The sequence below is a fragment of the Sturnira hondurensis genome, unplaced genomic scaffold, assembly GCF_014824575.4.
Source record: "Sturnira hondurensis isolate 20B ecotype Veracruz unplaced genomic scaffold, ASM1482457v3 Scaffold0020642, whole genome shotgun sequence".
Taxonomy (NCBI): Eukaryota; Metazoa; Chordata; class Mammalia; order Chiroptera; family Phyllostomidae; genus Sturnira; species Sturnira hondurensis.
In genome coordinates, this window is record NW_028093273.1 from 4334696 (window position 1) to 4348611 (window position 13916).

General features: G+C 41.9%; 1 protein-coding gene across 4 annotated transcripts in view; it reads right to left on the minus strand.

The window, feature by feature from the left end:
- Positions 1–13916, minus strand: part of PCSK5 (proprotein convertase subtilisin/kexin type 5) — a 424235-nt gene that overhangs the window by 296776 nt on the left and 113543 nt on the right. For all 4 annotated transcript variants that reach the window (XM_037030322.1, XM_037030321.1, XM_037030323.1 and 1 more), the window contains 2 exons: positions 9266–9409; positions 6276–6352 (listed from right to left, as the gene is read on the minus strand). In XM_037030322.1, the coding sequence (XP_036886217.1) occupies positions 6276–6352; positions 9266–9409 (221 nt within the window). The remainder of the gene's footprint in view (positions 1–6275; positions 6353–9265; positions 9410–13916) is intronic.

Consider the following 13916-nt stretch of genomic DNA (forward strand, 5'->3'; position numbering starts at 1 on the left):
ATGCAGGTGGGGGCTGGTGGAAGGCTGAAGAGTCGTGGCGCATTCAGGGAGCAGCTCAAGTCCTGACAGACCCATAAACAAAACAGGAGGAGTGGATGACACCGAGCAGACCAGACCTTATAATGAGGGAGGCATGGGGTCCTGAAGGGGCTTGTATTTTTAACAATATTACCAAAACATTAAAGGATTTTAATGTTCTTATTTTGCTTCAGAAATATCACTCAGCAGGATGGGGTGAGACTGGAGACATGGAAGCCTTTTANCCCATAAACAAAACAGGAGGAGGAGTGGATGACACCGAGCAGACCAGACCTTATAATGAGGGAGGCATGGGGTCCTGAAGGGGCTTGTATTTTTAACAATATTACCAAAACATTAAAGGATTTTAATGTTCTTATTTTGCTTCAGAAATATCACTCAGCAGGATGGGGTGAGACTGGAGACATGGAAGCCTTTTAGGAGATTTTTACAAGGACGCAGGTGAGAGAAGGGGGAGACTAACAGGAGGCTAGTGTGGAGCGATGGATGGGGGGCTGTGTCCCAGGAGAGCTATTGCGGAGGAGGACTGTCAGGAGGCGGAGACGGGGCAGGGGGGTGTGGAGGGGCAGGGAGAGGGGTGGTGGGCTTCCGGTCTGAAAGGACTTTTCCTATTGCACTACAACTTTTTGTGAGGCCCCCAGCACCCAGAGAGCATTCCCAGAGCCTAAAAGATGCTCAAAATTGTTAACTTATCTCCATGTATTGATTCTATCATGAACCTAGTAAAAGAAATGAATTTGCTAAAACAGTCACTGCAGCTTCTTTCATGGACATAGAATCCATGGCTGTATATGACGTGTCAGATATTTTTCACAGCTGTCTGTTTTGTAGACATACATTCAGCACCTAGTCTGTGCACTTGTAGAGACGTTACATAAATACATTTGATAATCGCTGATGCGGTAACTACTATGTAAGTATACTGTAGATGTTATTTTGAAAATATTTACAAAACAAATCAGCTTCTCATAATGGTCCTATTACTTTCTTTCTTATAATAGTAGGTTTTGTCTGATCTACTTAGCTATAAAGTAATTTTATCTTAACATAGTTGGCCAAATCCTATGTATGGAGAAATAATGCTTTTATATTAATAAGTATTGATGTCATAGAGATAAAAGTCTTAGATCTAAAGTGTTGTATTTTTCTCTCAGATTGAATTCAAATATTTCCGTATGATTGGAAAACACCTGTCTCGGAACACCCACTCCCAACAATAGCCCTCACCTACAGGAATGAGAAAGACAGGACACATACACTTCATTTTCTGCAACATGGCAACATTCTTAAGACCAGAGATTCTGTGTGAAAGCAGACTAAAGAACCACCCTGGCTAAGCCTTCCTATAAACAGAGATAAGAAACAAAATGAAAAATCCATTCCTTTTGGAAAATGAGTCTTTAACCTATGGGTTGGTTTATTTTGAAAAGGAATTAGATTCTGGGCCCATACATGACACACTCAAAATACGATGCTGTGGTCTCATCTCCTACTAAATGCGTTGCTGTGACTTTTAAGCAGAGGGAGCATTTAACAAGAAGCAACCTAGGGAAGGGACAATCTAATTCAGGCATCAATAATTCATCTCTCAGAAATGGGAGTAGTGGCATGAAATGCCAGGAGGCTGTTCCATTTAGAGAGAGGCATTTTCTATCCGAAGCCTGGAACAACGCAGTCTGCTTCATTCAGAAAGCAGATATGAATGGTGGCAAAGTGGAATTGAAGGACTAGTTGTATGGTCTCCCCTAATAATGCTGTGTTTTTAGTATCAGTTATTTAGGTCTGACACATGACCATTTGGGGACTTGGGAAAGTGACAAGAAAGGGATTTTGATAACGCTTGCACCTCAGAGGTGGTTTACCTTCACCCCAAAGGTGAAGCACTAGAAGCTTTGGCACTAGAAATGTAATAATGTAAGTCTAAGAGAAGTGATTTGCATAAAGTTATGACGGTACATTCCGTCTTAGTACTGGAACCACTTCCGGCGTTTCTTACAGCTTCTTACTAAGCCATCTCTCATTCAACCCATTAGTCTCCCATCCAAGTACTNGATTTTGATAACGCTTGCACCTCAGAGGTGGTTTACCTTCACCCCAAAGCTTTGGCACTAGAAATGTAATAATGTAAGTCTAAGAGAAGTGATTTGCATAAAGTTATGACGGTACATTCCGTCTTAGTACTGGAACCACTTCCGGCGTTTCTTACAGCTTCTTACTAAGCCATCTCTCATTCAACCCATTAGTCTCCCATCCAAGTACTAACCAGGCCTGGCCATGATTAGCTTCCGAGACCAGATGAGATTGGGCATGTTCAGGGTGGTGTGGCTGTAGACCCAATCGACCATCAGTTAGTAGCCTCTTATTCCACCACTGCACCCCCCAGCATTTAGCACAGCATCATCACTCACAAAGTGGGGTATCAATGAAGACCCGTTGGATGAACAAATGCCGCCACGTATGAAATAATTTCAAATATACTCTGATGCCTACTGCTCAGCTAGCACAATGAGGAGGCACTTGCATAGCCAATACCTCAACTTCCTTATTCTGATGATGATTAGAAAGTCTTCCCCGTTACCACTTTACATCAAATTCAAGGCCTCATGCTCCTCTGAGGGAGGTGGGAAAATGGAATTAATGAAAAGCAGATTTACTGTAGACAACGAATCATAGCTCACAGCCTGTAAAGAAACAAAGACCTAACAGAAGCTTTAACCACAGTAAAAAAAAAAGACCTCCAAGTTAAACATTAAATATTAAATCTTCACATACATATGTATTTTGATGTAATTATAAATTTAACTCCTTATTTATCAAGAACTGGATAGAGGAATAAAACACAATTGTAATAACAGCTATAATTCTCTAGCACCTATTATACAGTCAGCAGTATGCTTGGTGTTTTACCTACTTTATTGCTACCCCTTAGAAGTATTATTATGCACATGTTAGAGATTTAAAGAGTACTAAAGCTCAGAGCAGTTAGGTCCAAAGACTATAAAGCTAACGAAGGAGAATCATGGTAAGTCGACTCTTGTAAACTACAAACCCAGTCTTATTCCCTGATGCCAAGTGATCTCTCTTCAGATAGAATTATCTGTCTATGGAGCCATGCTTAAACACAGGTCCACCAACCCTACCTATAGTTGTGATGTAATAGAGGGAGGGTATTTTAACCCTAAATGTCTGAATACATGCTTATGGTCCGCCAATAAAACAAAAATCAGGCAGCAGCATTGAGAAGAGGCAAAGGGACATCTGATGCCCCAGGTGACTGCTCACTGTCACAAAACAGAGTTACACAGTGCTGGGGTAGCGCCTCTGAAAATGCCATATTCCACTCCCAAGACTGCTCTTCTCTGGGACAATTCCTGTGTCTCCCCAATAATCAGACTCACACCATACTCAATGTACCACGGACAGTGTTTGGAATGGGTTGAAACGGGATACACCAGAATACCCGGGGTGAGCAGACCACTGGGGTACTCCTGCTGGGAGGTCTTGGGGAGTGGCCAAGTGTACAAGGAACCCTCACAAAGGATACAGTTTTTCAAAGGCAGACTGTAAAAGCCATCAAAGCCAGTATTCAAAGAATTGTCTTTACATGTAGACTTTGTGGTTGGCAAAGTCAATCACAGGTGAGACCCCCCCTGGGAGCACAGTCAGCATCACCGCTGAGGGCTTCAGTGTGAACACGCAGCACATGGAGGCTCAGAGAACCGACTGGACAGCACACCACATTTTCATTTTCTACCTGTGGACCTCCTGTTCCTCGACATCCTGTACAAGGATACTTTGGGTGTAAACATGATCTAGACCTTTGGATAGGTTTTCTGTTTCTCTTTTCTTTATATAAATGTTGACAGGGTAAATTTAGCTAATGGCCCTGGCCTGTGTGGCTCAGTTGGGTGGAGTGTCTTCTGTAAGCTGAAAGGTTGTGGGTTGTTTCCTGGTTATGGCGCATGGCTGGGTTGTGGGTTTGGTCCCTGGTTCGGGTGTACACAGGAGGCCAATGGATGGAAGTTTCTCTCCCCTTCTCTCCCCTTCCCTTCACTTCTAAAATCAATAAGCATGTACTCAAAGTGAGGACTAAAAAAATTTAGCTAATGGAGATAGTAGTCAATTCTGCGACATTGCTTGCCTTAAAAGCACATTTTTTGATTGATACATCTAAGCAATCAATCAACAATGGCTGGTATATCAGAGAATAATTTGAACATAATGTGAAATTTTCATTGGTTTACACACAATTTTGTCCCCCAAACTCTAGGCAAACGTAGAAAACACCCCCTGCTGTACTAAGCCCCATAAGAACACTACACAGACACACCGCACTCCACAGCAAACAGGAGCCCAGCCATCCGTACCTCCCAGGATGGGCCACTACTTCCCAGGATCTTCTCAGATCCTCCTCCCATTTTGCAGTAGCTTGAGTGCTACCAGGCTTCCGAAGGCCATCCTGGTGGGGTCCTTCCCTCTGCTTACCTGCCCCCCTTTCCTCCCAGTCTCCTTTGTAACCTTCCTCTCTATTCTCTGTTCTTCATCAAAATTTAAATCTTTAGGCATTTTTTCCTATCATTCTTTAACTTTTGCACACAGAAGCACAGGCATGTGAGGAGGAGGAGTTGAGCTAACGGGCACACTCTTGCACAAACAAACTTCAGGTCTTTCTGCAGGTGGAGGGTTGCAGAGAGTATAGTTTTATATGTTTCTTAGTCACTTTACACGGATAAAATTGGGGTTGTTTTCAGCCATATCGTGTGTGTGTCCCTGATGAAGTTTCTCAGTACTGAGCTCCAACTCCATTTGCTTCTTCCTCCGTGGTTTTAGACTTTGCAGAGTGCAAGTATTTTTTAGAATGCATATGTCATGTTATAGCAGGATAGACCGCATACTGACATTTATTAGCAATGACTTTACTGAAGCGTCAAGTTTCTTCTTCAGTGTTTCATGCTAACTTGCAAAGTTAGGTTAAATGCATTAGAACTCAGTGTCTCAAATTTATAATCCTTTGTGGGAAATTTGCCACAACTTTAAACAGTGTAATCTAGACAGCAACGACCAGGCCCTAAAGCAAAGTATCCAGTTTAATTTACTTCCCTTTCTCTTTAGAAAGTTCTAGAAAATTCTATCAATACATCAATTTGCAGATTAATGCTTTCACCACTAAATATGCTCTAATATATTTACTTAGTTAATATTAACAACCAGCATATTTTCCACAGAAATTTTTTGAGACTCCCTGGTAGACGGTAAAAAGAAAGAAAAAGGGGAAAAAATCCCATGTGCAGTCACAATTATGTAGGTCATATAATTTTATCTAAGCTTATTGACTCAATTAAATAGTACTAGCTGAGAAATTTTTCCCTATGGAAGAAATACAGGCTGGAAACAGGACATAGCAAATGGGCACAACTCCACTCTTTAAGACTCTGTAATCCCGAACTAAAACATGCAAATAAAAATTCAACTGATAAGATCTAAGCCACTGCATTATGGCTGAAGGAGCTTCACAATAAAAGGAAAAAAGTTAATGGGATCTAGAGATTAGAACTATCCATAACCTTTAAAAAACATATCATTGTAAGCAAGAAATACCATTTTCATTTACTTCTTGGGAAATGTTAAGATATTATACCTTATCGGATAGATGTGCATTTTCAATTGCTTCCACAAAAGCTACTGTACTAACTGGAAAGCGTAAATGTGGCTAAATGGGTTTCTATGGCTCTTGACTGTGGAGATAAGAAATTCGTCCCACACGCAGCAAGCTTTGTAAGTATTTCAGGTATATTAGTGGGACACACCATCGCTACAGGGAAGAGGAGAGGAAAGAGACCTCAAATACAGCATTCAATCAAATCTGTTGAATGCAACAAAGAACTCTTTCGGGGGGGATACTTTGTCTGCCTCTCCCTTTAAGCGCCCCCTACTTAAATAAATGGGTCACAGGTCTATAGCCACTCGAAAGGCAATGTTCCCCAGCTCTGCTCTCAACATTGGGAAATGTTGAGCCATTCTCTGGAGTGTTCTCTCCTTCTCTCTGCAACGACTCTTATTGTGTGGAACACTCTTTTTATTACCCAGAAGCTTCGGTGGAAAGATGCTTATCTTGGAGCAATTTAGAGACCATTTGTTACCAAGTATTTCCAAGGAAAAAAGGATTTTCCTCAGCAAAAGCAGAAAGCAAGGCTCCTTGCCAGCCACACGCCAGCCACCCCTCCCTTGGGCCTTACTTGTTCTCGTTGCTTGCATCGTAACGAGGCATGGGGTCCAAGTCATTCCCATTCACGTCACAACTGGCCAGAGCATCCTACGGTCACAGAGGAGAGCGAGAGAAAGAGACATTAATTAGCCATTAACCTGAAAGCTCATGCATTCTTAAACACATTTCTGCAAAAGAGTAATTAGATTAAATAATACATTCCTGGTTCAGTGGTGTCAGGATACCTTGTTCAGTAAGAATCAGTGTCGCATTTTCTCCCCTCTCCCCCGAAAGGCGGAGGAGTACCCTCCACAGACCGAAGAAGTGCCCAGTCCATTCTCACCAGCGCCTTTTCTCTTAGACCTCGAACTGGCCTCTCACGCAATTGCTTCAAATATATCCCCAATTGCCATCTTTTCTCCATGGACTTTCTATCTTTATTTCTTTAATGTCAAATACTTTATAATTAAAACACTTTTTAAGATAAAAACCATTCATGAATAATCAGGGCAATTAAAAGTCAGTATTAGAAATGTATTATATCAGGTATCTTAGCATCTCTATTAGGCGACATCTGGCTGGTTTCAAATGTTTTATCTACTATGAAAGAATCTACAATTCAGCCTTGTGGCTAATATCAATGGCCTGGTGCACCAATCAGAACAAGGAACAAAGTTTTATTCTCTGCCAGGGTTCAGAAGGAGGGAAAAATATCTGAAAGCAAATTTATATCACCATACATGGAAGTAATTTAGGGTGTTTCGAATCTTCTGATACTTTATGGTAATTCCTGATTTTAGGTTTAGTGAAAGTAAAGTTTATCTTTGTTTTCTATCTTTATCAAAGGCTCTGTTTCTGGAAAAAATTGATGGTACATAGAGTCTGAAATGTTTGGAGGGATAAAGGAAAATATGCAATTCCTTTATATGCAATATATAAAGGTAGCAAGTCCCTGCTTCCCATACAGAGGGGGCCCTGCGGCCCTCCTACGTGGTCATGAGTGCACAGGGAGTGTAGCAGGTGCACCTAATTTTACTGATACGGAAACGGAGGCCTAGACAGGTTAAGCAACTTGGCCAGAGGCATGAAATAAACCACACGTGGGACCAAGGCTGGAACCCAGGCCGTCTGACACCTCTTCCACTGTGCTTTTCTTTCTTCTTCATGGCCCTGACATTAGGAGAACTGAGAGGGTACCAGTACTGCTAATTACGCAGATAAATTCTGGAATGTTCTTTTGAGGAGGGAAGAAAATGAAAAAAGTAAAGAATGCAATCACAATTAGGTTAAAGCTACTTGTATTTTATCAAATTATCTCTGGGTGCATTGGGGGAGCAGGAATGCGCCACATGGACAGCACTGTGTATGACAAGGACTTCTTTGCTAGGAGATAGGCAGCCCCACTTCTGTCCTGTATATGGCCTGGGATAACTCCTTTTAGTCTTTAGGCCTCATTTCCTACCCTATCCAATGAGACGGTTGAACTCAAGTTCCTTTTTAACCCTAAAATTCCACGCTGTGAAGAGATACAAGTTTATCCGAGTATGCTTAGACACAGGGCAAGAGTGACCACTCTGATGTTTTGTTCAAGTGACAACTAAATTAACTTCCAGTTCCTTCTCTCTCTTCTTTTTAAACCTTAGGGAAAACCATTAAATTTTGGGGGGGGAGGATGGATCATCTGAAGTAAAAATTCACTTGTAAAGTTTTTCTGAAGTTTTGAAATGAGGAAGCGTTGGTGATGCTGGGTGTGCTGTGTGAAGGAAAGTCCTCTCGGTTGGACACAGGGGTGACTGTGGGAGACAGCAGCAGTTTCTGATGTGCCAAGAAGTGATTGGAAAGCACTGTATTTGCAAAGATAAAATGGAGTGTTTTCAGGTTTGAATGACAAAGGGAAAATTAATTTACAAGAAATGAAGTGCCGCTGAATGAGACTGAACAAATGAGAAACACTGGAGAAAAGAGATGGCCATTTCTACCCAAGTGGTTAGAAGCATGAAAGTGCCTGGAGGTAAGGTGGGTTTGTAGTGGCATTAGTGCTTCTGGGAGGAAAAAACAGGCAACAGGAAAGAAGGCAGAGGAGAAGTCAGGAGACATGGGTGTGAGTGGGATCCACCAGAAGTCCGTTAGGCTCCGACAGAAATCGGGGAGTGCTTATTTGCAGACAATAGGGAGTCACTGCAGGCTCATTAGTAACAATAGAAATACTTTAGGGAGAACACCAAGGTGTCAGAAAGCACGAATTTGGAGCAGGCAGAGAATGGCACATTAGGAAATAGTCATAGCACTTTTTATGCAACTTAGGGAGGAGAAGCCTGGGGAGGGATTGTTCTAGAGAGCAGAAGACAGAGGGGGACTATTGGCATATTCCCAGACAGTGAATGGCACTGTGGTAGAGGGAACCCAGAGGCCCCTGGAGCAAAGGATCACAGTGTCTGGGAACAGGTTATCCCCTCACCCGCTGACATGGCCACTGGATATTAAGACCTCAGTTTTCAATGGAAGTACTGAGTTTCAGCATTTTCGGTTGTTCTGTGACTTTGGGCTCATCTTATGTTCTCTCTGAGTCCTAGAATTGTAATGCCTTCTTAAAAAAAAATTTCACAGATTCCTAAGGATCATTACTGTCCTTTAAAAAAGGAGAGAAACAGACCAACACAGAATAACTTGAGAAAGTTCCAAGTACACTTTTCTCCCTAAAAGAAACAGCACTGCGCAGCTGTGTGGATGAGCTGGTGAGAGAAGCTGTTGGTGCTGGTAGCAGGTGGTGTGAGTGCTGGGGTTTCTGCTTCCTTATCACCTGCTGTCTGTTGTGAGGACATCAAAGGCACTCCAAAGCTGAAGCATTTATCTCATCCTTCCTGGATTCTAAGTGCATCTCTTACAAGACTGGAGCAACACACAGAGACTACTGGAACTGTTTGCTGCATTTGTCAGTAGTTTTTCCGGTTTCTGATTATTCTACCACAGGGTCACGTGCTTCCAAGGAGGCAAGGCATTCCGACCACAGCAAATACTCACATAGTTCTGCATCAGATCCGGATGGGTTCTCTCGATGCCGTCATCCAGGATGGTGACCACGATGTTCTTCCCCGTGTAGCCTCTCTTCCAGGCTCCTTCAATGTTCATGTCTGACTGGCAGGGATGCGTGTTGTCACTGCAGTGCTGAAGGGGGAAGAGGGGGTGTTGGACATTGCAGATTACCAAATAGTAAGGAGGAGGGAGAATTGCCTACTTGTTAAGATAATGCATTTAAAACTAACAGCAATTTGGTGGACTGTCAGAGTAGAAGCATGGGTCTCTCAGTAACAGGACAAGGCAGGAAGAACAGATGAGAGAAAAGCAACAGAAATCTCTTCTGCCATCTCTGTCTTGTTCTAATACCATTGATCCTTTGGAAAAACATAATACAATAAAGTATATTTTGACAGCAGAATAATGGATGCACATTTTATTGTTAGCAGGTATTAATGGCACACAAAAAGTCATCACGGCTTTTCATTTACAAACCACACGAGGTGACCGAAGTGCATACACTATCATTCCAGACGCCTACAAGCCAACCCAGCTACAAACGAGGACCCACTTGGGAAGTGTTTGCAGTGTCAGCCAGAGATGTGCTGCTGTGAGAAACCCATGAACAACCACAACAAAAAGACTTTTCAATCTCCTGTCAATAAATTAACAATGGCTATTGTACCATAGTTTGTAGTAGGAAGATACTCATGTGGCACTACTTTGAGAAGGGAGAGAAGAGTAGTTTGTAGTTTGGAATGGTGACACATAGAGGAAAACACGTGAGGGGGAGGGGTGGGCCGTAGAAACATAGAACCTTAGCTCATCATGTGTTGTAATTGCACTCTGTTGAATATTATAAACACCTGACTAGGATTCATTTGAACAGAATGTGAACCCATTTTTCACCACGGATAGTATCTAAAAAATAGGGGCTTATATATTTGATGAATGTTTGTCTCTTTTTCTCACCTTCTTGACTTTTGTCTCACACTTGGGGCCCTGCAGACATACACACACATACTATGACTACACTGACCCAAATTCCACTCTGCCCATCATCCCCCAGGTTTTGGTAGCTCAGGACCTACCCGCTCCCATAAAGCTGTCTCATGTTCTTCAGCCCATCCATGTTTCATTCTGTTCCTGAACTTAGGGCTAGACACACACCTACACATACACCCTCTGTTCTACACATACAGCCCCTACTCACGGAATTCTACCAAACTTTTTGCATATGAATTCTGTCTTGATTTGTAAGCCCTCAGCAGACTATGCATTAGACCAAGTCTAGCTAGGATTTCAGTAAATATTGGCTGATGGACTGCATGCCAGAAATGCGGGCATATCTCCAACTTTTTTTCCAAGTTCACAACTGCCCCTGTGCTTGGTGCTCTGACCTCATCAGCAATCTCTACCCAGCTAATACTGGGTTAACCGAGATGATCATGAAAGAGCCAGTACACATTTCCAAAATGCCTGTGTTTTTCAGAAGTCTCACTCTGGCTGAGATTGAATTTGGGCCTCTCCCCACCAAATGCTTTAACACAAAGCAATCTTGACAGGTTCCCATATTCCTTTTTTTCTTTTTCCAAACCTGCTCTGGCCACCTGTGGTATCGTTTCTGATGTGCAGGAATGTTAATGTGGCCACAAGAGGTGGGCCAGAGGAAGGAAATGCACAGGAAGTGGGTGACCCCCAAATGGGACAACCGTCCCGGAGTGGAGGGATGCTGCCTGAAATTGTAATTATGAAAATGGAGGAAAACCAGCCGTCTATGGAAAACACATGTGTTAAAAGTGGAGCAATTAGGTTTCTTTCTTCCAAGTCTGCTTCTGGGGGATCTGACTTTGCCATTAAATATTTGTGTCCTACCCTTTTTTCCCTTCTTTTCATCCACCAACATGGTGTTGGGGAAGGGGAAGGAGGGGAAATATCCAATCCACACTTTCACTTGGATAATCTATTATGGTGAGTAGCCCAAAGGTCAAAGGAGGAAAAAAACACTCAGAGCCTGAGGTGTTTCTTGCAAAAGACTAATAAGGTCAGAGGACCCTCAAATCAGAACCCTAAGTCCTGAATATGAACCTTAGATTTTATATGTATTTCAAGTGGTCTGGCTTCCAAACTTGTTTTTTAATATAGTTGTTTCATATGTCCAAGTATCTAAAGAGGAACAACTGTGGAAAATATTGATGCCAGTCAACACGGTCCAAAGAGAGGAATGAAATAATCATTTCCTCGACTGACCAAAACGATCTTTACACTGGGCTCTATTCACTTGACAAGAATCTGTACAATAGCATCACCCAGAGGCAAAAGAAACACAAACACAGTCAACAGTGTTGAGAAGATGTCCACCAGAGCTGGGGCTACAGACGAGTTTCCAGGATTGTGTTACCGTGTATATAGTCCACAGACTGGTACGGGGCCTGTCAGAAATGTGCAGCATCATGGCAGCTGATGAAAAATACATAGCTACACAGTACATGCAAGACAAATAATGTACTGCATCTCAGTGATGGTATAGGCACAGATGACTACGGAGAAACAACACGAAATGGAAAATACCTACAGAAAGAATGGATCCCACTTAGATCTCCCACATCCTCGACCATAAAGGCTTGGATTCTCTTTAGGAATGAAGTTGTAGAGAAACTGTCCTGTGAGTTCTAGAAAGGGCCTTTTCCATACCAGGGTTGAGTTACTCTGCTTAAAAACCACTCCGGGTGTGCCCACTTCTCCTTCGTCTCCATCAACAACATATCACAGTGTTTCCTCAATGAAAGAACAGTTTATACCCCAAATAAACACCTTCGTTGTATTTTCACTGTCATTTTCTTCCACCCTGGAGGGTGCAGCTCCAATGTCATTCTTTTTAAACTTCTCCAAGTTCTGAGCACTTTATATGCTGCCAATAGCCTGCCTGGACACTGAAAACATCTGTTGTTCATTGTTATGAATACAGTGGCTCACAGGCCTGCATCGCTGACTATACAATGTTCATAAGAAAGCAGAATTAAATACATAAGAAATCTGTTTTATAGACAGATTCAGAAACAAGCCAGTCAACTTAGCAGAGTCTATAAATGCTTGAAATTCTTTATAAAATTTGGAGTCCAAGAGTTCTAAGAAATTGCAAAAAAATAAAACTGATACTCCCTTTAGTGAAAATATAATTGACATCTACCAGATCCTGCCCCTGGCCAAGCACTGCACCGGTTTGTTTACACAGACAAGCTTTATTTAAGACTCAGAATAAGTATTTGACAGAGGCACTTTGGCCATCTTTTTAAATTTCCTTAAAGAGATAAAGAAAATAAGTTTTTTCTTTTGGTGGTTTTGTTTGTTCATTTGGTACTTTTTGCAGGTGGTGGACACAGGATAGAGTATACAAATGTCTGTTATAAGGTCATGCACCTGACAGTTACATGATGTTATTAATCAATGGTGCCCTGACTAATATGGGTGGGAGGGGTTTGCAGGACAGGGTGCAATAAAGGGGGGGAATGGGACAATAGCAATAGCATAATCAATAAAATATATTAAAAAATTTTAAAAGAAGATAAGGCTTAGTCAGCCTAGGGAACCTTTTAGAATCCAAAAGCTGGTCAACGGTCGAACACCAGACCACAGAGCTACAAAAACTCATCTGTGAAAAGGCTTACACAAGGGTGAAACACATGCAAATTCAAACGAGGAGCAGATAAGGAGTAGGCATTGGACAATACGGCATCGGTAAAAAAACTCAAGGAGCAGACATTTCAGTGGCTTGTGCATCCAGGTAACCAAGTGAAATGCTCTTGGATAAGGCTTTGGAGGCCTTCTAATTTCTCCTCATTCCAGTTATTCCAACTCAACTTTTAGAAAATCACCAAGTTTCTGTGTGACTAGTTTCAGTGCCAGGGTGTTCACATCTTTACTAAAGAGCCAACGATGTGTGGGTAAACCAGTTTTTCAAAGAAAGAAAAAGTCCCTTATTTATAGTGTTTGTTCATTTTCATGGTGTAAATACTCAGATGATGGCCAATTTTAAACAACCACGCTCACAAAATTCTTGACTGTGTAACAATAAGCTTTCATGAGCTGTTAGAAGGCAGATCCAGCATACCATGGGGAACAGCTCACTCCATTGTTAGTCTTGCTCCATTTCTGATGAAGTCATTCCTTCCAATGGGTCTGACATCTGCTCCTCAGTACTTGGGAACCGCTGGGAAGTATCTGGGCTTAGTTCTTTCCTTCACAGTCTCAGACAATAGTTTCACTTCCTCTTGCTTTTATTTGGAGATCTCTCTTTAACTTTTCTAAGGGCCTAAAGAAATTGGACTTAGAGCTTTCGTGGGACCATAAGCTGAAGGGCATTCCATGGAATGCAAGAGTAGATTCTGTGACTCTAAAACTAAAGATGGTTTCACAGATTTTTGAAAATCTAATTAAGGTAGGGAAGTTCTAAGACACTCACTATTATATTAATAGGGCCATTTGATGGACTTCTTACCCTCTGTTATCACACATGTGAAGATTAAGACACCCATGGCCAAAATAGAGCCAATGTCTAATTATTCAAAGATCTTATTCAATTTGTGGGTTTCCCAGAAATCCCAAGACAGCCCAATATGCTTCAAGAACACCAAATTATCAGCATTAGCAGCAGAGG